General features: G+C 36.0%; 1 protein-coding gene across 9 annotated transcripts in view; it reads left to right on the forward strand.

The window, feature by feature from the left end:
• ATP2B2 (ATPase plasma membrane Ca2+ transporting 2) overlaps positions 1 to 26,424 on the forward strand; it is a 451,559-nt gene that overhangs the window by 414,462 nt on the left and 10,673 nt on the right. For 5 of the 9 annotated variants that reach the window (XM_075096585.1, XM_075096583.1, XM_075096581.1 and 2 more), the window contains 5 exons: positions 8,139 to 8,352; positions 12,058 to 12,269; positions 15,384 to 15,491; positions 19,364 to 19,546; positions 25,901 to 25,987. In XM_075096585.1, coding sequence (XP_074952686.1) covers positions 8,139 to 8,352; positions 12,058 to 12,269; positions 15,384 to 15,491; positions 19,364 to 19,546; positions 25,901 to 25,987 — 804 coding nt within the window. Of the gene's footprint in view, positions 1 to 8,138; positions 8,353 to 12,057; positions 12,270 to 15,383; positions 15,492 to 19,363; positions 19,547 to 25,900; positions 26,073 to 26,424 lie in introns of all 9 variants that reach the window. The other 4 variants (XM_075096588.1, XM_075096589.1, XM_075096586.1 and 1 more) reach the window with 2 other exon arrangements.

Consider the following 26,424-nt stretch of genomic DNA (forward strand, 5'->3'; position numbering starts at 1 on the left):
ACCATGCAACATCTGGGCAGATACAACTATTATTATTTAGCTCCTCTGAGCTAAGTGAGCATAAGGCTAGTGCTAGGGCTGGGATTCTCAGAGAAATCAGAAATGGCTGTTTTTGAAGCAAGTAGAAGTGATCTTACCAAATGAAATAATTATTTTATTCAGTACAAAAGAAGCACTGAAACCTCAATTAACTTGTTTTCCTAGAAGTGAAAATTGCAAGTTGCTAAGTGCTAGATCCTTACCACACTGCCCCCAGGTCTTGATGGTGCCTTCTTGTCATAACTGATCCTGTGCTATGGGACAAAATTTTTGATATTGTCACAGAAGTTGCATAACTTTTCCCTGGGGAAATATTTCCATTTTTGTTGAGAAAATGTTTAGCTGTAATGTGATTATTGCTGGTAATACAAGGTATGTAAATAATGACTAGAAGTCTGGAAGATCAATCCTCCTGGATTTTTGTCAGTGGTACCAAACTGTGTAGAATAAGGTGCTAACAGCAATATGGTAAGAATACCATAATTGAGTGCTTCCTTTTACGACCCTGTTTTAAAGACATTCAGTACCTAGTAACATTTATTTAAGGTGAATCTTTTTTGGCTAATGTCCATATTTTTTCAACTGCTTTGTGAAAGCATGAAGGGAAATATATTCTATTTGTTAACTAAGGAATTTCTGGTTTATTCTTGAAGAGATTAAGCATCACTGAATCAGTGCAAAGACTATTATAAATCAAGTCTAGGTGCATGTGTAATGCATAACCAGTGCAAGCATATTCCCCTTTTTAATTACGGAGCTTTCTTCATCCTTTGCATCATTCCATTGGCTTCTAGAAGGATTTGAATCAGGCCTGGTGCATTTGTATTGCCCCAGTGATCTGTAAGAGCATCACTGAGCCTGTCAAGTCTGTTGTCCTTGTTTACAGGTTTTAATGTACACCACCTAGAAAACTGTATTTCTGTCCAAATAGATTCTTATGTAATTCCTTAGTCCGAGAGTAAAAATGCAAATCCAAAGGAGAAGTCTAAAAGGAGCTAAAATTGAAATTGTAGCAAAACCGCAGCAGTTACTTCCATTGTAGTTCTGTTTACGCTCAACAGCCTGACTGCTGATAATCTCAAGTAGCTCTCAGTTCTGTCTTCTTCAAGAAGGGTCTTGCCTTACGAATGAACATTATATTAGGCTTTGACTCAAAGACTCCAGCCAGTGACAGGGCATTATGTTTGTTGGGCTCATAAGGTTTACTAATAATTACACCTGAGAACATACTGTACCCTCTGGTTGCTATGAAAGTAGGTCTAGCACAAAATACATGAATGTACCAAATAATCTTGCATACAACAGGCTAGGTGCACACACATAGATCTAAGTCTGCAAAACTGTACAAAGGTCTTAAATTACTATTTTGACTGAAACATTTATGTTCTTAGCAAACAAATGAAGCTAAAATTTGTAGTTTCTAAAAGGCAACACTGCTTTATGTGACCTTCAAAATGAATATGAAGAAGGTCCACATTAGACTGAATTTTACTTTGCTTTTAGGTAGTCTGTTTGGCTTTATTTGACACACAGAATATAATTTTAGTCCACAGTTAATATTCAGGTTTATGAATATTAAACAGGCTATCTTTTTGGTGATATTTCATCAGATATAGAATGAGAAAAATTCTATGTAGGTAGTAACATTTTTTTCATTCTTCTTAATGACCTCTCAGAAAAATATCTTCTGCAATTCAGAACTAGCATACTGGGATGCTTTGAGTATGAAGCTTCTTTTACGCTTCTTTACTGTTTTTGGTGTTTCTGCTGTTTGTGCTTAAAGGAAGTACAAAGATGATAAGATCTTTGGTTTGACTATTTTTTTTAACATTTGGCTTGTGCTTTGCCACTAAATAGACTTAATTTTATTCAGTCTTGATTCTGCAGTTGCATTGGTATACATGTAAGTATGTGTATGTGGTCATATCACTGCAGAACTCCTAGTGAAACCACAGTAACTCTATGTTAATGAAAGCGTCCAACTGTGTGAGTACTATTATGAGTTAAACTAGACCTGCAAGGAGCACCCAGAGAATTCATTGCCAAGTAGGAGCTGATTTGTTTGGTCCAGAGAATCTTAGGAGTGTCATGGAGAGGCTTAAGAAAAATATTGGGTAGGACCTGTGACCATTAATGGTCATTTTAAGAGTCTGCTGCTTTTTTATCTCAAATACATAATTAAAATCAGTGTTCTTGCCAATTCCACTCTAGGGAACTACTGTTTAGCTTAATTATGTTAATTTTAGGCAAATATTATTTTATTATTTATCTAGCCAATGCCTGCTTCAGCAAGATGCTGCAGTTAGAGAGGATATCTACCATATCTACCATTTCTATTTTGTCCTGATTTGTTCTTTCAATAGATGTTTAACTACATGTACAAAATGTATGTGACCTTATATGTTACTCCAGTGTTACATAAGGATTATAAAGGAGTAGCAGCGGGCTATTAAAGAAGTTATTATGCAGACTAAACAGGACCAATAAAAATGGTCATTTGCTATTCTCCATCACGGGTCCCAGCACGAAGTCATGTTAAGGTAACAGAAACAATATTCTAAACAGCATAGAAATTACAGATACAGTGTCACCTCTTGGCAAGCTCAGCATTGCTGCTGCCAAAACTAAGCTGCCCATCATAGGGATCTAACTTAACTTTGGGCCCTGTTTCAGCAGCTCAATGTATAAGCCAAGAGTTCTGAATTTTCACCTAATAATGAACTTTTGTGTTGTGATTCTATAATTATGTAAAGCACTCTGAGATCTAGGTTATACAAGAAAACCAAGTTTAAAGAAATCTCTGATTAAAAGCTGAATCAGGATCACCCAATCTGTGGCTGCATAGGTGCTCTTAAGTTTGGGTCCAGTGCGTGCATAACACCCACCAATAAGAACACAACTATTATTTCTGCTAGTTCCATGTCAGTGCAGTTTGTGTGGCACAATGCAGCTGAGGTGTATTAATTCACCTTACCTTTCAATTAATCTAAATCATTTATCTCTTCTTTCTTTTTCTCTGTGTTGCCCAATACACACTTTTAAAATGATCAGGGTGTGGTTATCTTGACCAATTTGCATATAATTGTCCTTTCTGTTTAGCAACCATTACTTCAGGTTAAACCAATAATTTGTTTTTCCAGTGGATTTATGTGATTTATACTCTTATATTCTGACTTCATTCTCTGAATAGTATTTTTGCAGAGCCCTTGATTGACTCAGTGAGGGTTCTTCTTTGGAGCTCTGCCCACAATTTTTGTGAATTTTGTACTTCAAATGAGTCATTGCTCCACATCTCTAGGTATCATACAGACTTCTATATGGGCCTTACAAAGCCAGAAGGTTCATCCTGTTTCCTGTCCCCAATGTATACACAGTACCAAGAAAATATTAGGTCATTATCTTTGGAGCTGTTATACAAAATAAAGATTTTAAAATGCATTTTTTACTGGAACTATAAAGCTAGCAGGTTTATCTCCATGCCAGATTTTGTCTGTGTCTCCAACTGTTGAGGCAACATAGCTATTCAAAAAGGTTGCATTAAAGAAAGAGAAGACAAAGACTATGTTTTAGCATTTTACATTCAAATTATTATTCTTGTACTTTGAGAAAGACTTAATGTTTTAGCAGACACTAGGAACTGAAAACAGTGACTCTAAAGGACATTATGTTTGGAAAAGTAAATGTTAATTAAAAAGCACTGTAGCAATGAACTACCACATGAATCATTTATTGTTTTTACAGATCTTGTTCAAAAAGTAAGGATGATCTATATGTACTTGTATATGGCTCTAATTTACATGGTTATAATGTTTTACTGCAGAACTGTATTTGGCAAATCCTAAAATAATAGCATTGGCAAATTTGAATAAGTTATAATAGAAAATCAAAGTATGTACTGTTTAGCTTTGTTTTGGGAAGGCTTAGGGGAACAGAAGTAGAAATGAGGGTGCCGCTTCCATACAATTAGTAGGCAGTGTGATCTAGCAGCAGAAGCAAGGACTGGCATTTTTTTGCATTAATGTATATAAAGTCAACCTACCAGAAATGCTCATTTTTATGAATCCGTATATATGTTCTGTGACAAGTGGGAGTAAAGAGGTAAGGGTGAAAATACCTTTTCATTCCCTTACAGCATGTCATCTAAATCAAAAGTAACAAACTCTAAAATTTGTGAGGCTCTGCCTGTCACAAAAGATTTGTAATTTATTCCCAGCCTTTGGTGATTAGTGCTTTTAAGTGTTTCCAAGATGTAGTGTAACATCACTTGTTTTAAGGGACATTTTTCTTTTACCTCTAGGCCAATGCTAACCTATTCCAAGGTCAAGTGGAAAGGAATTTAACAAATAAGTGGTGATTTTGGGTGGTTTGCAGTTTGAACAGCTTTCATCCCCAAAGTTTTCAGAAAGTGAATTAAGAATTATTAGCAAGGCAGTTAGTGGCTAAAATGCCGTGAAAAGAACACTAAATTTGCATCCCGCTTGCATAAGTGACTAAAATCTGTAATGGCAGACTAAGCTCCTTAGCTGACATGTATTTTCCTCAGTTTCCACCAACTATCCAGAAATCAGATAGAGTTGCAGTGGAAATTTCATTCCACTGCCTGCCCAGACTAATGTGTATCTAATGTTTTGGCTTCAGCTTAGAATGAGCTTTCACACTTGACTGAACAGCGTAGCACTGCCAATCATAGATACTTATTAGGGGCACCATAGCCACCCAAGGTGATTGGCAGTGTGAAATGCCAGTGAGAACATGTTGTTGCCAAAACTGATGACTGCCAATTACAGTTGTGTGATTTAGAGACTGAAATTACCTGACTTTTTGTTATGCTAGGAAAATGTCAGGCTCTGATAGACACCTGAATATTTGACTCTATTTATTAAGTGCAACAGACATATTCAATTTTATTAACATAGAAGTCAGCACATGAAGTGGGAATTCAGCTATTGTAACATCTCAAAGTAGAGGCTGTTTCTCAAGACAGCTTATTAACTAGAAAGGTAAAAATGCAACAAGGAAAATAAAATTTGTCAGTAGAAGACATGATTTCCTTTTTCTCTATATACTATATCCAAGTTAAGATCTCTGAGCCCTAGGCACAAACTGCCTTTAGTGCATGTAGTCTTCTTATATGAGCATTAATATTAATAAAAATAAATGAGGTCTTAATTTGGAACGAAGTTTGTCCTGATTACTTTGAGTTTTTAGGCACCTCTAAAGAGGTGCAGCTGCATATCAAATGAGTGAGCTGAACTCTCCAGATTAGCCCAGTTAATGCAACCCATAATCAAGAGGTCAATAATCTGTTAACGCTTGTCTTTCTCCCTTCCCTGATGTAGCCAACCTGTAAGACTTAGAAATAGTAGATTGATCCCTGAGGTCCCTTCCAACCTGGGATTCTGTGATCCCTCTGAATAAGCCAAAAGTAAATATTTTTTAATAATTAAAATTTATCAGAATTTGTGTAAATGTAAGGGTGTTAAAAATATGTTTTCAGGAGGAAATAATATTTTATCTCATGGGTCAGAGTTGGCGTGTAAACCAGATCCACAAGAGACCAAACTACTTACCCTTGTTTGCCATATGTCCTTGGGATACTGAATGGATATTGGCCTTCATTATTTGATAATATGTCATTAAAAATGAACATTTAACCCTTTGAAGAAAAGGGCAGAGTTCATAAGGTATTTTTATTGGCTTGGATTTGGCTTGCATCACAGAATCACAGCATGGTAGGGGTTGGAAGGGACCTCTAGAGATCATCTTGTCCAACCCCCCTGCTTGAGCAGGTACACCTAGAGTAGGGGGCACAGGAACGCACCCAGGCGGGTTTTGAATATCTCCAGGGAAGGAGAGTCCACAACCTCTCTGTGCAGCCTGTTCCACTGCTCTGTCACCCTCACAGTAAAGAAGTTTTTTCTCATACTGAGGTGGAACTTCCTGTGTTCCAACTTGTGCCCATTAGCCCTTGTCCTGTCATTGGGCACTATTGAAAAGAGCCTAGTCCCATCGTCCTGGACACCCTCCCTTTAGATATTTATAGGTATTGACAAAATCCCCCCTCAGTCTTCTCTTCTCCAGGCTGAGCAAACCCAGGTCTCTCAGCCTTTCCTAATAAGGGTAATGCGCCTGTCCCCTGATCATCTTGGTAGCTCTCCACTAGACTTGCTCAAGCAGTTCCACATCCTTCTTAAACTGGGGGGCCCAAAACTGGACACAGTACTCCAAATGTGGTCTCACTAGGGCAGAGTAGAGGGGGAGGATAACCTCTCTCGATCTGCTGGCCACACTCCTTTTAATGCAGCCCAGAATATTGTTGACCTTCTTGGCCACAAGGGCACATTGTTGGCTTATGGTCAGCTTGCTGTCCACCAGCACCCCCAGGTCCTTCTCAACAGAGCCACTTTCCAGTAGTTCAGCCCCAGCCTGTACTGGTGCATGGGGTTGTTCCTCCCCAGGTGCAGGACCTTGCCCTTGCTCTTGTTGAATTTCATCAGGTTCCTCTGGGCCCAGCTCTCTAGCCTGTCCAGGTCTCATTGGATGGCAGCACAGCCTTCTAGTGCATCAGCCACTCCTCCCAGCTTGGTATCATCAGCAAACTTGCTGAGTTTACACTCTATCCCATAATCCAGGTCACTGATGAATACGTTGAACAGGACTGGACCCAGCACAGACCCTTGGGGAACACCACTAGTGACAGGCCTCCATCCAGACTCTGCTCCATTGATCACGACCCTCTGAGTTCTGTTTTTGAGCCAGTTCTCTGTCCATATCACTGTTCACTCATCCAACCCACACTTCCTTAGCTTGCCTATGAGAATGCTATGGGAGACAGTGTCGAATGCCTGTGTGCTGTTCCATAAATTTCTTTGCTTCACTACTGCAGCACCATGGTAATGTAATGCATAAAAATAGTGTTCTGATCTTCCAACTTTCACACTGTTGATTAACCCCCTTCTATGATAAATTTTTTTTATATTGATAACTTACTAATTTTGAGATTCTATTTTACTAATAAAACCCGTGTATTTGAAACAGGAAGCAGGCCTTTCTAATGCTGCCCATGTTGTATTCAGTCTAAAGGCACAGGAGGCTGTTAGATACAAAACAAGAATCTAATTAGTGTTTCCTGATATGGCTCCTTGAAGCAATTTCATCTGTCATTACGGTTGCCCCAAAGAATTAAAAATCAAAACTTTAAAATAGTCATCTAGAGTTCTCCTGAGATCTGTGTTAGTTTGCTTTATTTAGCTACTTTTGGGGTTTTAAAAACATGATCTAAAGTCCTCTGTAATAGGACCATAGACTCTTTCTTCAATTAAGTGAGGAAAGAGCTCCTTCTAGCGGTTGACGACCTGCTTCAGAAACTAAATACTTCATCCTGACAAGTAGTGTGTGGGTTTTTTTTCCTTTCCAGTTCCGTAGTTTCAATTATGCTAACCTGTTACTCAGTAAAATAACAGATTTTCTTACTTTTGCACATTTGATATCGTTTAATGAGTTTCAGAATAATTTTTTAATTCAAATATCAGGCATTTTTTTCATCACTACTGTTTTTAAAAGGTCTTATTTAAGTAAGATGTATTAAAATGTCTCAGTAATTGTTTAATAGATTTTTAATAATTTCAAGCTGTGTCTGAAAAAACAGATAGGTAGATTACAGTAAAAAGAAACATTACTTTTATATTTTTTTCAGTATAATTTTTCTTCCAGGAAAGAAACTCCCACTTGTGTTATCTAGATACCTACATTCAGCTCAAAATTTAAGCATGATGCATGAAGTAACAGAGGTATTGTAAACTGTATTATAAAGTGTTAATATTATGCTTTATAAGAATTGCATGGTTGTAAATATTCCTGATTTAAATGACTGTAGAGGAATAATTTATCTTTGCTCAGATCACTGTACTTCCTGTGATTCTGGTCTTGCATAAGAAATATAAGAAAGGTCATAGTAGGTCAGACCAAAAGTCCACGTATTTCAGCATCCTGTCTTCAGTACTGTTTGCAGTCACACAAGAAGAAATGAAATCACAGTAAACGACCTGACAACAATTGTTTTTCTAGGAAATATGTAACTTTCTTATTTATCTCCACAGGACTCTCCTCTAAAAGCTGTACAGATGTTGTGGGTCAATCTAATTATGGACACCTTTGCCTCACTTGCTTTGGCCACTGAACCTCCAACAGAAGCTCTATTGCTAAGAAAGCCGTATGGCAGGAACAAACCTCTTATATCCCGTACCATGATGAAGAACATTCTAGGCCACGCTGTTTATCAGCTTACTCTCATATTTACACTTCTTTTTGTCGGTAAGAAAGTTTGTTAGGCTTGTTGCTCAGAATCGTTTAGGTCTTGTAGCCTGATATGTCAAAATGCTTTAAATGTAACCACTCAATGCATAATATATTAAGTCTGTCAAAGTTAAACAGCTAGCAGGACCGAGCTCTTTAATAGTATCAGAAACAGTAGGGGAAACAGAACAGATGGAATAGAGGGACTTAGTCACATTGCGTAGGTTGTTTACAATGGGAGGAGCCTCAGTGAGCCTTTTTGTCTCCTAAGGAAATGTAGGTCTGGGCTTTGGCATAAGTTTATATGAAAACGTAGCATAGAAAGTTACATTTTAGTCTGAGTATCTAGCCTGCTTCTTCTATACAGAAATTTCATTCTGAGACTTGTCATCTTTAGTAGGTGTGTAATAATAAATTAAAAAAAAACCAAAACAACCCACACCAAAAATCAAAATTCATTTTACATGTCTGGAGAAGCTCTAATTGGGAGAAAAATGTTTGCCATAGTCAAGAAATAATGCTGATCTTAAGTAGTATAGATAAGCAAGTAATCAGTATTAAGTGATACAAATAATGCTCTGTTTTGAGATTTAATATATAGAATGGACATTAAAAGGGATTTTTTCCAAAATGTAATTTATTAGATTACTGGACTCTTCTTCAGGCCATGCTAGCAATGGATGCTTTTTATAAGCTGTGTTTTGGAGAGGGGAGGGAAGGAGGAGGAATGTTTCTTGCTGCAGGGAACAGTAGGGACTAATAATAGATTCTGTTGCTCCACAATAAGTGAATTAGCTCGAAGGACTGATAATTTTATCAACTGGGTAATGTGTTCTTGTCACTATGTCATCACTGTTAAATTATATGTGTTGTCTTTCAGATTTTTTCTTTATATACAGACTTCCATATAATCTGTAAATGTAAATTTATGGTTCTTAGGAGTTTTTTGAGCTCCATTGTAAAAGTCTTGCTGCATCTTACCAACAACAACAGGCAGCTAAGTTGGAATGCTCAAAGGAGGTGATGGTCTGTTTGCAGTGGAGCTATTTAAACCAAAATAACTGCCAGGTTTTGAAGAGAGACAGTCTGTAATATTGTTAGGCTTACAGTGTATTTTGAGAACATCTAGTGAGGCTAAGGAAATTGTAATTTAACATTCTCTAAAACAGGTGTAGAAGGTCTTGGTAATTCATGTGATATATATCTTAGAATGAGAAATTCTGTGATATTTATGGGGAATTTTAATGGCTTTTCGATGCATTTTAAAATACTTTATACTGAGCCCTGATGACAAGAAAACCAGGCTTTTTTGCCCTATTCTAATTACTTCTGTGTGTCTCTGGAAAACCCATGCATACTTTGAAGGATATAGCCCAACTAATACTTCCTTTTTTGTTGTTGTTGTAAATTTCTGTAGAGACTAGTACATCAAGTTTTTCTGTTTTGTTTTTTTTTTTCTCTCTGTTGTGGCAATAAATGCATGGTGTTTAAACATAGAGGAATGTCTTTGAGATGTCAGGCACATCAGAAATCCAGAAGTCACTGTCTAGTTCTGTCAAACTGTAGTATAAAAAAAAATAACCTCAGCAACTAGGTGTAATAAACTTCAAGTTGATGTACTATAATGCTTTTTGAAACATGTTTGGAAATAAAAACTAATTATGGGTTTAACCACTGCCATTGCACAATAGCAGCATTTTCTGCTTTGCCAATTAAGTGATGCAATGCAATAATAGAGAATGAAGGACAGTTACTCTCCTTGAAGAGTATTATTCATAGATTTGTTTGTGTGTGTATTGAATGAAAGTAAATAGATGTAGTGTGTGTGTATATAAATGAAAAAATTATTACATCTGTTTGCTTTAATTAATTTTTTCCTTTATTGTTTATATGTAGTAAGGGGGAATGTTTTCCAATACTTAATTATTTCTTTGGAGATTTATAATCTTCTTAAAAATCTCTACTATCTCATAGTCTAGGTTTTGTGGCCTCATATTATGTGACTGATATATTTGTGATATTGGAAGCTACCTTCTGTCAAAAGACAGAAGCCAAATTCTTTCTTTGGAAGTATTATTCCCAGTGACTTGAACATGAACTACTCAAATACCCCAAGGCAAAAAAACACTCACTGTTAACTTAGCTAATGGAATTAATGACTTTAGGAGAAAACCTGAGGAAACCTTTATTCTTTTTTCTTCAGAAATTCTGAATATAAAGCTAGTGGGATAACAAAAATTCTTCAAGTTTGAATTTTCTTTTATTGACGAAACACTGGTTATGAAAATTAGTAGTATTGTGATAATCTTCTTTACTCTTATTTCATTCATTATTTACCCTTTCATGTGAATGCCCCATCCTTACTTTCAGACAATGCCTCTTTCAATAACTATGTTATGTATAAACTTTGCATATTAGAAAGTGGATGAAAAACTGAACATGAGCCAACAATGTGCACTTGCAGCCCAGAAAGCCAGTTGTATCCTGGGCTGCATAAAAAGAAGTGTGGCCAGCAGGTCGAGGAAGATGATTCTCCTCCCCCACTCCCCTCTTGTGAGACTCCACCTGGAGTGCTGCATCCAGTTCTTGTGTCTCCAGTACAAGAAAGAGATGGACCAGTTAAAGCAGGTCCAGAGAAAGAGCCACAAAACTGATCAGAGAGCTGGAACAGCTCTCCTGTGAAGAAAGGCTTAGACACTTGGGGTTGCTCAGCCTGGAGAAGAGAAAGCTCTGGGGAGATGTTATTGCAGCCGTTCAATATATAAAGAGGGCTTATAAGAAAGACAGAGAGACTTTTTACCAAGGCCTGTAGTGACAGGACAAGGAGCAGCAGTTTTAAACTGAAAGAGGGTAGGTTTGTTTGGACATAAGGAAGTCGTTTTTTCATGAAGAGAGTGGTGAGACACAAGAACAGGTTGCCCAGAGAAACTGTGGATGCTCCATCATTGGAAGTGTTCAAGGTCAGGTTGGATGTGGCTATGAGCAACATGATCTACTGAAAGATGTCTTTACTCATGGCAGGGGGTTTGGACTAGATGATCTTTGAAGGTCCCTTCCAACCCAAACCATTCTATGATTCTGTAAGAATAGAAGTCCCTCAGGTGCAGGTAACTTTCAGAAAACTTATCTCATTTTTACAGTTATCCATCATGGGTTGTAGCTTGGTTTTTTTATTGGTCAGATCTAAAAGTGATAGTCAAATTATCAAAATAAAAAGCAATGCTTGATGGTATGCTTTTAAAGCAGATTAGCAGAATGATCAATGTGCTTTTTACCATTAATATTCTTGAATGCTTGTCAAGAATTATGCCATACTGGATTAGCAAATGGGTGAAGACTGCTGAAGAGTGGTTGCTTCTAATTATTGTAGAAAATTGCAAACACTTCTACCATTTTCAGTGGTCTCAAGTGCTCAGTACATCAGAAGGAATTGACTTAGAATAATTACTACTTGGTTACAGGAAAAGTACTACTGAAAACTATTTGTGTAGGTATACTGAATTATTAGAAGAAAAGTCATAATTTGATAAGCTTATTGCTCAGGAAGTTTAGATGTCTTTTGGTCACTAGTGTTATAAATTCTGCCTGTATTATAGTAAGTGCAGAAAGAAAACTGGTAAAGCAGAGCATAGGAGGCAACTAGCTAAAGCCAACAAGGGAAATATAAATTTAAGTTTGCTTAATTTATTCTAGTGGAAACTTTTATTTTTTTCTTATACCTAGGTGAGAAAATGTTTAAGATTGACAGTGGGAGGAATGCACCGCTTCACTCTCCTCCTTCAGAACATTATACCATTATCTTCAACACCTTTGTCATGATGCAGCTTTTCAATGAAATCAACGCACGGAAAATCCATGGTGAAAGAAATGTCTTTGATGGCATCTTCAGAAATCCTATTTTTTGCACTATTGTACTGGGTACATTTGCTATTCAGGTAATGATTTGGGCAAGAACTAGTAACTATTAATCAGAAATTTACTTTAAGGGTTTCTTTTTCTGTGTTTTTTTTTGAAAGCAGAATGCTTTAGGAGGGATACTTAATACTAAACCACCTAGTTTTACATATTTTCTCAATTAATACAACTGTCAATAATGGAAAATGTTATGTAGCCATACTAACACCACATAAATTTTGACCACTATAACTAGGTCAAATCTTAAATTAATCTGAAGATGTACAATAATAACAGCCATCATGATTTATTGATATTGTAACTGGATTTTTCACAAGTCATTAAATAGTATACCAAACAATAGCAGCAAAGCATTTTACATTAATTTACTACTCCATGAATAGACAAATTGACCTTCAAATAGCTAATGCTGATCTGTTCTTCGGAGGTTAAATGCCACTGCCAAATGCCACTCATGTTCTCAGTAATACTACATCTTTGTAGTAATTCGTCATGTCTGTCTCACAAGTTTGCTGTCCCAGTCATGTGAACATAATTACATACATACACTTTCTCCAAACAGCTGTAGTTTTCCTTCTGTAAGAACTCTAATTCTCCTTCTGCTCCTGTAACCATCCATTTAGTGGCATCTATCCTGTACTTGACAGCGTTTGTCTTTACCTTTTAGAAGTCTACTGCAGCCCTCACAATTGCTTAGGGTTGAGCTCTTTCTATCTTGACATTATTCCTCGATTCTGCAATGGCATCCTGGGAGCTATCATATTGGGACCTTTCTCATGGAAGGAGTAAGGAGGAAGATAGAGCTATCTGAATCTGGGCTGTAGTGGTTTGAAGTAGGAAAGGGGAACCACTTAGTAAACTAAGTATGGGAGAAAGGACATCAGTGATTGGTAGTAGAACTTGATGGTGATGGTCTTTAACTGCCAGTTCAGAGACATGGGTTTAGTATCATGAACTAAAATGCCTTTAGAAGGGGCCTGACAAATTCACAACCATCTCTAATTTTTTCTTTTTTTAATCATAGATAATGTTTGAGGATGTTTTCTTAGTTCTAGGCATTACTGTACGCAGTTGTCTGGCTGAAGAAGAAGTGTTATCTAGCTGCTAGTCACATTTCTGAATAAGCTGCTGTTTACTCACTCTTCCCTGCTTTCCGAGTAGCTGAAAGACTTAAAGTGCACAGTTCAAAACACTAAGTTTGCACTCTGACAGTGAATCAAAAAGGACATTGTAGCATGAGAATACTTAGGCTGCGACTCTTACTTGCTTTTAAATCTCTCTTTAAAATCAGGTAATTTTTCCTGGGACAATAGAAGGTTAATCTTTCTACTAATTTTCCACTTTGTTTATTACATTGTGGAAATATAGCTTTGCATAATGTTACTTGTTGAAGCAATGTCAGAAAAGTATTGATTATTTTGGCTGTGTGTTTTAATAGCTGGATGTGTGAGCTAAGCATTGTATTCTAAAGAGAAAACTATTGTCTCCAGGAGCTTGTATTATGTAGAAGGCTATGGGAGATCACAGAAGTGTTTTTATTTCATATTTAAAACTTTCTTAGCTCCACATGTATTTACTACATTTCTGTGAAGTACAGACTTTGGCTTTGATACTTCATTTTTGAGTGCAATAGTTCCATTAACTATTAGTTAGTTTAGTTTAGTTTAGTCCTCCTAAACCCCTCTAAAAAGAAAAAAGCCAGCATCAGTGGCCAAATTTTCAAAGTAAAAAAAATGGAGACTCTTAATATGCATCCTTGATAAGGATCAGAAAGTGCTTCTGTGAGAGCTATAACAGCTTGAGAAATAAAAGGGTAGTTACCACTACTGTCTTCAGGCAATCAATAGCTTTCTTTTATTTTTTAATTCCTTTCTCTGCTTTCAGAACAAATAATTAATTTTCACAGTGAAGGAAGATGGGTTAAAGTATGCCACGCCTGCCATATAGCATTTAGAAATCTCTCAATGTGGAGTTGTAATTTCTTATAATTTTAGCATCATGTTCACAATTTTTATTTTGTCTCCACTTTCCTTACACTCTCCAATCATTTTCCCACTTCCTATCCACTGCGTTCCATTATCTGTCCCCTTCATTCTTCCTATGTGTTTGCACTTTGCATGGAATAAGTTTGTGTTCATAGCTTGTGTTTATTCACTCACACAAGAAAGCAACCACTTTATATATTAGTCTTTGTTTGTATCTTAGATTGGACAAATTGCTTTGAACTTCTGTTTTGAAGCCTTTGACAGTTTAAATCTCTGGCTTGTGATTTCTGGTCCCTGGTTTTGCAGCAGCACTGCTTAAAAAAAAAAATCAATACTATCTGATTTTCAGTTGGGAAAACCTTCTGAATCTAACCAGACTTAGAAACTTGTTCAGATTCTCTGTGTGTTGGTTATCCTGCTGCAAGTTGTGTGGTTTTCGCACCCTCTTTCTCCAACAGGACTAGATTTTGGTATACTATCAGTCTATCCATGAAAACATGTCTATAAGTGTACAATAAAATGTTAATTAGAGGGAAGAATCTCTCATGCATGCGCATTCCAAAATAAACTACATCAGGGTCAACATGCCCCCAGCTGAGAATACTCAGAAGCTGGGTGAATACATAGGGACAGTCCTGGTTTCTTTCTTCCTGACACTTGTATATGACTCTTGTTAGAGATGAGGAAGCCATAGCCTGAACTGGCACTGCTTTTTCTGACCTCAAATTCAGGCTGTATAAGTTTGTGTGGTTTGATTTTTAGTGACCAAGATTCTGCAGCTTTTGCTGGATGAGTTTCAAAAATGTACTTCTGGTAGTTTGACTTAGTGCCACCTAAGAGTGTCAAATGATGTATTTGGAATATAAGATAGTATTTTGATTTTGGGTGCTCTCTAGATTCAGTCCACTATACAATGGATTGTTAATAATACATTCGACTAGTCTACTGGTAAAATATGTTGGCATCAAACCAGCAGAGCTGTAATATGTAAAAGACAAAGTAAAATCTCAGGTAAAATATGACTGAAAGTTGGGGGGTTGTGTGTTTTGGGGTTTTTGGGGGGGGACTGTTTTGTTTTGTTTTGTTTGTTTGTTTGTTTGTTTTTCCCAGACAATATTTACCCCCTTTCTTCTCTGCTTTCCTTTGTAGATAGTCATTGTCCAGTTTGGAGGAAAACCATTTAGCTGTTCTCCCCTGCAGCTTGACCAGTGGATGTGGTGTGTATTTATTGGATTGGGAGAACTTGTATGGGGTCAGGTAAGCATTCAGGAATATGCAGATTTCTTTCTTTTGTTTTTACACACCGATCAAAGATCTGATATTGTTCATTCATAATCCTACTATACTGTTGCTTCCTTGATCTCTCACAGTGGCATATATAGCACACATTGAAATACAGGATGCTCTCTAAGTACTTCAAGAATAGATATAGTAGTAAGGATAATCTATACCATTGTTCCTTTTGACTTTTGTTAATTTTCATATCTTTTCTTTCCCTAAGCAGGGTGTGCTATCACCAAGTTGTTCTTCAGTTAGGCTTTTTTGTGAGAGACGTTTGATTCATAACCTAGTCACCAAAAAAAAAAAAAAAAAAAAAGTCTAGTAAGAGGAATTGCATGGTAACCTTCCCTGCAATAGAGTACCCAATGCAGCAGTGTCTGTTCAGCCATAGCAAATTTCTGAGGGTGAAAAGAAGTGCCAGTTCTATGTCAACTCACTAATTCCCTTGCTGAAACTGCCATTCTACAAATCCATGGTAGGCTTGTTACTGGCATAGGACTAAGTCCAGTGCATTTAATATAGACCTGCACTGATCATCCATCCACCTACTCCTGCGTGCGAAGTGTGGAAGAGGGGGTGAAAGAAAAAAGATTTTTTCCTATAGTAGTTGCAGAAAAGTGCAGTTTATTTCATGTGTCACTTTAAGATTCTGCTACCACCTGTGTCATCATTAGCTAATATAAAATTATATATAGATGTAAAACCAAGTGTCAGTGAGATAATTAAATAAGTTATGTGATTGTCTAGCTGGAAGTAATAATATAGATACAATCAGTATTGCTAAAATACTGCATTATTCTTTTATGTGCAAACATATTGCAAAGTTAATAATAATGTTATTTTTTTCATGTTTGAATGCATTATTAATGTTTTTAAGTTAATGCTACCTGACACGTTAAAAAAAGATGTGAAAAATGTGAAGTTACATTTTGCTTCTCATATAAAGATACATGTAGACCAACTAGTTTGCCACTATGAAGAAACAGGGAAGGAACTCCCAACTGCAATTTAATACTGAAGTTGTTCTGATGGAATTGTGATGAATGGACACTAGCTTTCAAAACTGATGTTTGTTGTCTTATGGAAGAAATTAACTTCTGGGACAGTTGGGCCTCAGATTTTTTTGAAGAAGTAAGCTCAGAATCATGACAGCTTTTAATGCATATGTTGCTGAAAACCACCACTGTTAGATTGTTCTACTGTAATTATTACCTGAAGATGTGATTTGATTTATGTCCTTGCAGGAGGAAGACCTAAAGTCAGTTTCATAATTCTTGGAAAGAAAAGAGTTGTTTTTAACTGATTAGAAAATACAAACTTTGGGATGGGGGAAGAAAAGCAAGGGAGAAAAATCCTAGCTGTTTTATTAGATCTTTCAGCTGTGAAGAGTTTCCCACAGCCTTTGATCAATGTACTGTTTGGCTTCTAAATTTTGTTATATGTTGTTATTGCATAACCATTGAAAAACTAAGAATAATATCACCATCTGTTTTCTATTTAAAGATGGGCATAGTTGCCCAAGCCTTATTGCAAGAGCCTAGCCATTAAATTAAAACTGGTATTGGAATACCTCAACAATTTTGTCACTTAAAAGACTACAGTGTTACATAAAGCAAATACACAGGGGTGGAGGGAAAAGAGTTTCTCTTGTGGTAAGTATTTAGTGACCAGAAAAGAAAAACACAAGTAAAAAACAAAAAACCCCAAAAGCATTATCTACATATTTACATGATTTACAGTCTGTGGGAAGTCCCCTCTTCATGGAGGTCTACAGTGAAAGAGACTTCTTTTTCTTTAGAAGAGGTGCTTCTCTTCCTTCTCAGCCTTTTCTCTCCTGCTATGACTAATTCTAGTTCAGCAGAAATTTGTTATCCCTCTGTTTTATCAGTCTCCTGAACCTGCTGTTCCTGTGAACTGCTAAAACCAATCAAGATTTTCCAGTTATAGGTGTTAAAGTTGGCACTTTTAAAAGTGATTTAAAGTGTAATTTCTAGGAAGCCAATCTTAGATGCTTTGAGGGATAGTTTTCTAAAAGGTGGCCCTCATCACTTCTAAAAAAACAAGTCTTTCTAAAATATTTCATGTTACATTCCCAGAATTACTGATCACATTTTAAAACTGGGATAATTTTCGGGGGAATAACATTTACTTCCTTAATCCAGTCTATTGAGTCTGCCATTACCTGAACTGGGCAGGTGTCCACAGATATGGAAAACGAACAAACAAAAAGACATGTAAACACCCTAAGAAAAGAATTAGAGCAGGATCTATCAGCCTGGCTGAGAGAGATCGTGAAGGAGAGGTATGTTCTATCACAAAGAATCACTACCAAATACAGTTGTTTCTATGTGTACTGTCCTGCAAATACTTCATCAGCATCAATTCCATCAGATACCAAACAGTCTCAAGTTTCTGTAGAGCGCTGGCATTATAGTATTTTGAAAGCTGGGAAGCTGAAGGAGTTTAAGTGTTTGAATGACTAGCTCTTACCTTTTTTTTTAATGTTCTGTCTCTACTTGTGCCACACCAATTCATTAATTTTCCAAGATTACATCTGGTTTTTCAAACTCCAAAATGCATTTTAAAAAGGTTCTGTAGCAGTGTAGAAACAGTTGGGTGGTTTTTTTTGACATTCTTCATCTGTCTTCAAAAATAATATAATAAATGTGGAGTTGTGGATCATGAAGTTCAAGGACACCCTCAGCAAACTCTACAGTTTATTTTCCCCCTGAAAACATTTGGTAGCTTTTCGTGTTCTTCACTGTATTCATTCCAGTTTTCCAAAACTGTAAGATAAATTCTCACCAACTTTCCTGCAATTGTCTGTTTTGTCTCCATCGTTGACACATTTGGGCTTCAGAGATGTGATTGCTCACTGCTGAAACAAAGAGAAACAAAAAAGAATATTGCAGCATTTCTTTGCTAAATGGGTATAATAGTTAACATTGTAGGAGATTTTTTTTAAGGGTTCAATATGTTCCAGGTAATTTCTTGTTTAAATATCCATCTGCTCATATATTTATTCAAGCTGACAAAAGAAATCAGAACAAAGAGAAATGGCTGCCCAAGAGGGTAACACTGAAATGTATTTAAAATAATTACGTTATAACATTGTCTAACTGCAGTATTTGCAAATTTTTAAGATTATTAGCCATCTCCTGTATTAATTACTTCCAAGGACCACTTTGGTGGACAAACGAAACAAGAAGAGGGGCTGAGTTAATCAGAATTTATTGGTAATAAGGACACAGAGTAAAAGATAGCCCTATAAGAAGTCCAACAGGGAGACAGTCAAATCCACACCTTTCAGAAACCTTACTTTTGGTAAATGCTGAGTAAAGCATTTCAACTTGCTGAAACAAAGGGAAGCTGAAAACATGAACTAATGTAGTGTGACAGGATTTATAAGCATGAGATTGCAACTAATTTTCAGCTCACATTAACATACATTAGATTATTATCAGTCATTAGAAATACCCAAATTCTAATTGCAGAATTATCAATCTTGCTGTTTTCTTTAATTAATTACATTTGAATACTCACATCATCTTTTAGGTTTTTTTGAGAAACAACAACATGTTTTCCCAGCCTTAAACTTGCTCCATAGCTGTGTATTGCCAATGTAGTTTAACAATGCAAGTAATGCTAATTGTTTATGCAGTGAACTAAGTATTTTTGGACTAAAATGGAGTTGTATAAGTGTAAGGTACTATTATGAATATTCCTATCTTAACTTTCCTGAAAGATTATAGATCTTGTTAATATCAGCGTTCTTTTGTAATTAGCAGAATATTATACTATTGTTATTGAAGGAGGCTTATGTTTTCAGTACTTTTTTATAATTTTAGGTCATTGCAACCATCCCAACAAGTAGGCTAAAGTTTTTAAAGGAGGCAGGGAGGCTCACTGAGAAGGAGGAGGTCCCTGAAGAAGAACTCAATGAAGATGTTGAAGAAATTGATCATGCAGAAAGAGAACTTCGACGTGGACAAATTCTCTGGTTCAGAGGTCTCAACAGAATCCAAACGCAGGTATGCTAAAAGTAAAAGTCCACATGGTTTAGGATAAAAAAAGATTAATCTTTGATCAAGACAGGATAAGGAAAGCCACAGAGTGTTTGTGTGTGTGAATGATGGTACTTGATAATTGCTTTACTGTTTTTAAAGGAGGAGCATATGAAAAAGTAAAATAGGTGAACTGAACAAAGGCGTGTGTGTATAGCAGGAGAGATAAAGTGAAAAGGTTATAAAATAATAATATGCAAAAATAGGTATACTTTTTTTGAGACTACTGTGAATGGACATTCTTTTTCTACTCCAGTGATGACAGCTCATAAAACAGTGCTACTTAGAAAATGCTAGCCATGACAGTGGCTAGCAAAATGCTATGAAGGCTTTCTAAAACATAATGGTTTATTTGGTCAAAAACATATTGTTGCTGCCACTTCTGCAATAACAGAATAATTTACGTTGTTGAGTCTGAAGTCTAATTTGATTTAAAAACCCAAACTTTTCAGTTCTGGCACTACAATATATATATATGATGATTAAAATGAACTTATTTTCTTTTCTATTAGGTAACGAAAAATGTGGTTCTGGTTTTATTTTCAGTAGTAAGGGCCTAAGCGTCCATTAAATATTTAAATCTATGTGTTGGCTACTATGGATGATTTCTTAGAAATAGCTATCTTTTTATTTTAAAACCCTCAACTTTTGCTAAATACAACAATCCATGGCATTTTTAATATACTAAATATTTGCACTGAACCATGGTGCTAAATATAGTACAGATTAGGATGTCTAATAAAATTTGTCCTTTAGTGCTAAAATAATTATTTGAACTATTTTGCCTTTTTCATTGCAGTGAAGTAGTGTGTTCTATAGCACTCTAGTGCTCTCTATTTGATCAAGTGTTTGTGCCAGCTTGCAGAAGAGAGCAGCTCTGAAAGATATGTACTCACCATATCAGATGTGAATGTTTTACATCATGCTTACAGGAAAAAGCGGTGAATAATTAAGAAATCTTTTTTCTTTAAAAAATCTGTTAAAGAACATTTTTATCTCAGAAGATTTTTATTTTTGTCTTCATTAAGATAAACAGCCCTTTCTCCCTTTCCCATCTACAGATTGATAAATTTTTTTTCTGGAGAAAGAGATGCAGCCATGCATTACAATAAATAAGGGAAAGCAGCTGACTGAAACTACAACAGTTAGGTCTCTCTAGTGCATTGACAGAGCGAAAAATAAAGAGGGTGGAAATTGCCATTAGAGAGATTAAGGATTTGGGTAAATTCGCAAGGTTCTGTGGTAAGTGATTAAATACGGATCTTCAGCTTTGAGGTTGTGTGTCTTGACTCTGTTGAGTCAGGAGCACTCATCATTAGAGAAAATTCAAATTGTCACAGTATAAAGGTGACAAACAGATGCCCAGGTAATGGTCATCTTTATGAAAAGATGACCTCTAAATGTGCATTCTTTTCTTCCTGATGGCTGTAGGAGGAGTGTTGTCTCTTGGCATTTCTGTCAGGATGTCTTTCTGGTTGTGGTGAGTGTAAACAACTACAAGCACAAAAAACCAAATTACATGCTTTCAGTTCTTTTTCTAGCCTGAGAGGTAGCTTTTAGTTCTGCATACCTTTGTCGACTTAATTCACAGATAAATTATTATTCTTTTATACTATTTAAACCAAAATTAACATCAATTATATTTCTTTGCTAACATCCATCATCTTAGTTTCCTTTCTGCTCTTAGTTGTATAAGTATCTTCAGTAAGATGTACTGTTTCTCTCCTGCCAAGAGGCTTCTGTGATTTTTTTCTCATTTTATTTATTCAGTGACTTTGACTTTTACATCCATTTCACAACTGTGGAATGATAATGAAAAAAGGACAGATTCACAGATAGTTCTAAGGTGTCCACTGGAGAGTGATGAACTTAGGTGCAGGTCAAATTAGATCCATTGTTGGATGGACCTTGAGTTGAGCGCATTTTGATTCACACTGTGTTGTGGCCCATAAAAATGAATTCATACACTTGTACTACATTTCTCAGGAAGCCAGCTAAAGAAGAGTTGATGGAAGAAGACGAGGATGTCTATAGCATCCTTGGGGAGCTGGAGGATTTGCAAGAATCCTCTGATGTCTAATGCACTTCTGGAGATGCGGAAGAAGAAGGTAGAGCATCCCCTCACTTCATATATATATGAGGATGACAGTAAGATTAGGAATAAACCCTAAACTCTCTCACAACTGGATTGATCATTCAAATCCTAACAAGACCAGTTTCCACCATCATATGCTTGTGCTGTGTTTTAGATTATCTCTAGTTTGGCTTATTTTCTATTCAGTCATTACTGGACAGATAGCCACAGCACTCAACAAAAGCCTTCAGCTTTCGCTCTTAAAACAGTTATAAAGAATCTATGACAGGGTTGTTGGTTGTTGTGGTTTTTTTTTTTCCAGATAACTGCACATCTGCCTTGTAATATTCTAATAAGAACTCATCCAAACTGACAAAAATTTTGCGGTTCTAAAGACCTTTTTTTTCTTTTTTGTGGCCTCTCTCAAAACAGAGGATTCAAACCTAGACCCCAGAGAAATTGTTGATTGTTGTTGATTCTTCATACTGAAATGTCAACCATATTCCTGTGAAGACATGCATGAATTTGCTTGAAAGAAAGGTGTATGAAAAATACACATAACTAAGTCAAAGAGAATGGCTACTTCTGATTTTCTTTTTTTGTCTACTTTTGTTCATTTAGATATTCTGTTGTCTTATAAATATACTATAGGGCTTCTCTGGATGGATGGATGTTCTCCTTCTCTGAAGGGAAGAGTGTTTCCTTACTGGATAGCTCTCTCAGAGACCACTGACGTATGAAGTTTCACAAATGACTCATTCTAATTATGCAAGTTTCAGAAAGATATAAAAGTGATCTCAAATTGCATAAAAGACAGGACTTTTCAACCTCTGATAGTTTTCAGCATTTTTTTCCAAATCTTTGTTGCAGTTCCTACAAATTCTTCATTCTGAAGGAAGAGACAAGCTGATCATACCATCCTGGCAGATCTAATAGCTTTTGGAAAGTTCATCAAGTTCACCTTCAGGCAAAACTGTGTAATCTGAGTAAAAACCAAAAATCATTGCATCTTTTTTAATTGTATACTGAGAAGTTTCTCTGGTTTTCATTTGAGTATGGAAAATTGTGAAGTGTGGAGATTTGAAAACTTTCCAAGCTACATGATAGATTTTTACAACACCAGGCCTGATTCTTTCCTCCTCTGCTTCATTCATCCTGTAATTCAGTTTGCTTTATCTGCTTAAGGTGGGAAATAACTGTCTAGAAATGTTTTGAGAATAAAAGCAAAAACTGAAAAATATACAGGAGCCATGTGTGCTACTGAAAAAAAGATTATTCCTCTTTAGGTGCTAAAAAATACATGAAGGTGCTGTACTGCATTTTCTTTCCCTTCCTTTCTGCATTAAAACTTTTGAACAAATGCAAAAGTCACTCCTGGCATGTGGTTTTGAAGGTAGATAAAAATCTAGCACCTCATTTTGTGGCTTTCCACATAGCTTTTAATACAGAAAACATTGCAGTAGCCCAGTGCAAGTGAAATGGAAACTGTTTTACTTCATGCAGGAAAGTTGGTGGGTTTTGGTGTTTGGGGTTTTTTTTGTGTGTGTGTGTGTGGTTTTTCTTTTATTTTAAATAATATCCCGGACAGAAATGCTTGCTGAAAATTCTGAAACTAGAGAAAACTGTTCTGCCAGGAGCCGTCTCTCAGTATAAGATTCCCCCCCCACCCTTTTCTTTTAAACTGGTAATCAGTGATATTTTTATTAGCTGTGTGTGTCAAAAAAATGGATCTTCTAAAGTATAGAACATATAAAAAATGAGAGAGAGGTAAAAATCCAACCTTACAAATAAGCTTCAAATGTAGGACAGTATTTTTTTTCTCTACCTGAAAGCCTATGATCAAAACATGATTGTATCCTATATTTTGATATTTTGTTGGAAATTTTTCAGACTTCTCATGATGTATGAATTATCATTTATTTTCTCCTTTTTAGCAACTTGAAATGTTCTAAATAAATGCATTCTTTTGTAATTAAAAAGATCACATCTTTATTTAAAATGCATTATTTATTTATTTATTTCTATGAACTTTTTCTTCTCTGTTGTTTTCTTGTTTTAGAAGATAAACTTTTTCGGCCAAGTGTTCTCTTCTTTCTTGGCTTCAGGCAGAACACAACCCTGTATGTTCAGCTTTTAAGATTCTGAAAAGGGTGTCATTCTCCCCCTTTAATTATATTCATGAAGATCTGTAGTTACTTTCTTCAGGAGAACGAGTAAATAACACACCTGTAATTCTTGTTCTTTGGAGAAATTATTAAATACAGATCTTCCCTTATCTTTTCACTCTTATACTAAGGTCTTTCCTTTCAGTTTATTAGGAAGACATTTGTATATCTAGAAGTGCCCTTTGGCTTAGGATTTACCATCTGTGTCTTCCACAGTGACACGTACTTCATGTTCTCAGTAAGAGTCTTTAAAATCTTTTTTGAATGGTCTCTTTTGAAGAGTGCTCTGTCACCAGTGTTAGATCATGAAAACCCAAGGTCTGTATTTAATTCTACTTTTGTACAGTGAACATTTCAGGTGAGTATTTAATACGCCTTCATATGTAACCAATGGTTTGAGTCTCATGTTTTTTCTAGATGCCAATGTGAACCTTGGCTAATAAGTCACTTGTACCCCTATTCCATATGCTAACTCGCCTCAGATTGTATTTTTTCACTGTGATATTTGTATTGGACATGTAATTCAAAATAAGTCTGTGGCAGAAAACACTGAGAGCAAAGGTGTAAAATGTTGTGATGACTGATCCATTAGTGTGCACATATAAATGGATGTTGTAAACAGAACTCTGAAATAGTAGGTCAGTGAACAGATCAGCTGTTTCATGTTTGTATAGTAAAAGTTCAGTGTGGCAATTTTACAGCAGTAACTTTTGATCCCTTTTACAGCTGGCTGTGATATGATTATTACCATAAAAACTTGCAGGAAAATAAACAGTGATGTCCCAAGATAAGATTATGGGAGGGGATACATCCATGCTATTAAAGATGAAGCCATATGAATTTGCTTATTCCTAAGACTAGCCACAATAGAAAATGTTAGTCAATTTATTATAGTGCTTTCATGAAGGAAAATTTAGGAGGACTTGCACCAAGATTTGTGCTATTTTAATTGATAAATATACCACTTCACCTTCTCCCACCTACTTTCTAAGCCGTGTATTTTCAGAAATCTGGGTTGCAAGATACAAATCTGGTAACAGTTGGTTACTTCAAATTAGTTGGTTGAATTCTTCTAATTGATACTACTACTGCTGCTTTATCATGTTGTGGTTGTACTAATGTAGCAAAGAGGATGTAGATCTGTAGCATATATTTACTGCTTGGTATTATCTACTGCCAATCCCTGGCTTTACATTTGTACACAGAGCCTACTTTTTATTGGGTTATAACGGTGACAAAGAATGCCTTGAAATACTCAGCTCTTCTCTAACTTATCTTCTGTGGTGATGAATAAAGCACTCTGGAAGGTATTCAGGATGAATAGATCAAACAGTGCATGCAATAGACATATGAAAATAACAAGGCGAAAATTGTAATGTTATTTGCTGCAGTAGTCAATCCAGTTCCACATCATCTGTGTGATTTTAAGTGCTCTGCTTAAAGATAAAATGTTAATCTTTTTAAATCTGTAATTATAAAAAAAATTCATTATCACTATGCTTAATTTATACTCACTTTAATTTTAGAAGAAGTCAGATAAAATATTAGAACACTTTCTGTTTTATCAAGCTCGTATATTGACAACCCTGTTTTTGTAGACAAAACACAGTTGTATTTGGAATATTTTAAAGGGTTTTTTTTGTTTGGTTGGTTGTGGTCCCTGTCTCCCCCCAGATTCCAACTAAGCGACTGAATTTTCATCCCTCTGGAAGGACACCTAGAGAGCAATAACAGAGTAATTTTATTCTCAGTAGGAAAAAAGCGGAGATTAGTTATATCAAGTATTCCAGTTTCATTTACATATAAATAAAATAGTTTAACTTTTAAAGATTGTTATTTCAAGTCTTCTAGTCGTTTAAACTGATGCAGCTCCACTGCCTCCTATGGAGCTGTTTCATTTTATCCAGACAGAAAATTTGGATCATTTACTATGTAAAAACATTAAAAGGAACATTAAAAAGTATTTATTTCAGTTGAAGTAAAACTATGTGCACAGTTGATTTATTGTTTTTATTATTCCTGTCAGTTATGCAACTGTATCCATACTTTAAGCAACTTGTCTCATTCTTTCCTCCATTACAGATCGAAGTAGTCAATACTTTCAAGAGTGGCACTTCCTTTCAGGGGGCTCTAAGGAGACAGTCCTCCGTCACAAGCCAGACCCAGGATGTAACCAATATTTCTAGCCCTAGTCACGTATCGTTATCCAATGCTCTTTCCTCTCCTACCAGCACATCTGCTGCTGCGGCTGGGCGTGAGTGTGTATTCTTAATGCATCAGACCTACAGAGATGCCAACTTATGTAGCAGTCATTTGAGACTAAGCTACTTTGCCCTTTCCCATTTTGTCCTGTTATGTTTATTAGCTTACACATACCCAGGAACACATGACATGATAGCTTTGTGTACAGTAGATACTCTCCATGATTCATTACAAGTTCTGTTAATTTACTGTTAGGACAGGAATTTCTAGTAATTTTGTATCCAGCATATGGAGAATTCTGATTTTATTTCAGGCTTCTGTGTCATGTTTTCTCAGTCTTATTGGATATATTTTCTACTGCTTATAAAATATATACTTTAAATGATTCTATGAATATATGAAGC

The sequence above is a fragment of the Phalacrocorax aristotelis genome, chromosome 6 (assembly GCF_949628215.1).
Source record: "Phalacrocorax aristotelis chromosome 6, bGulAri2.1, whole genome shotgun sequence".
In the NCBI taxonomy this organism is placed as follows: domain Eukaryota; kingdom Metazoa; phylum Chordata; class Aves; order Suliformes; family Phalacrocoracidae; genus Phalacrocorax; species Phalacrocorax aristotelis.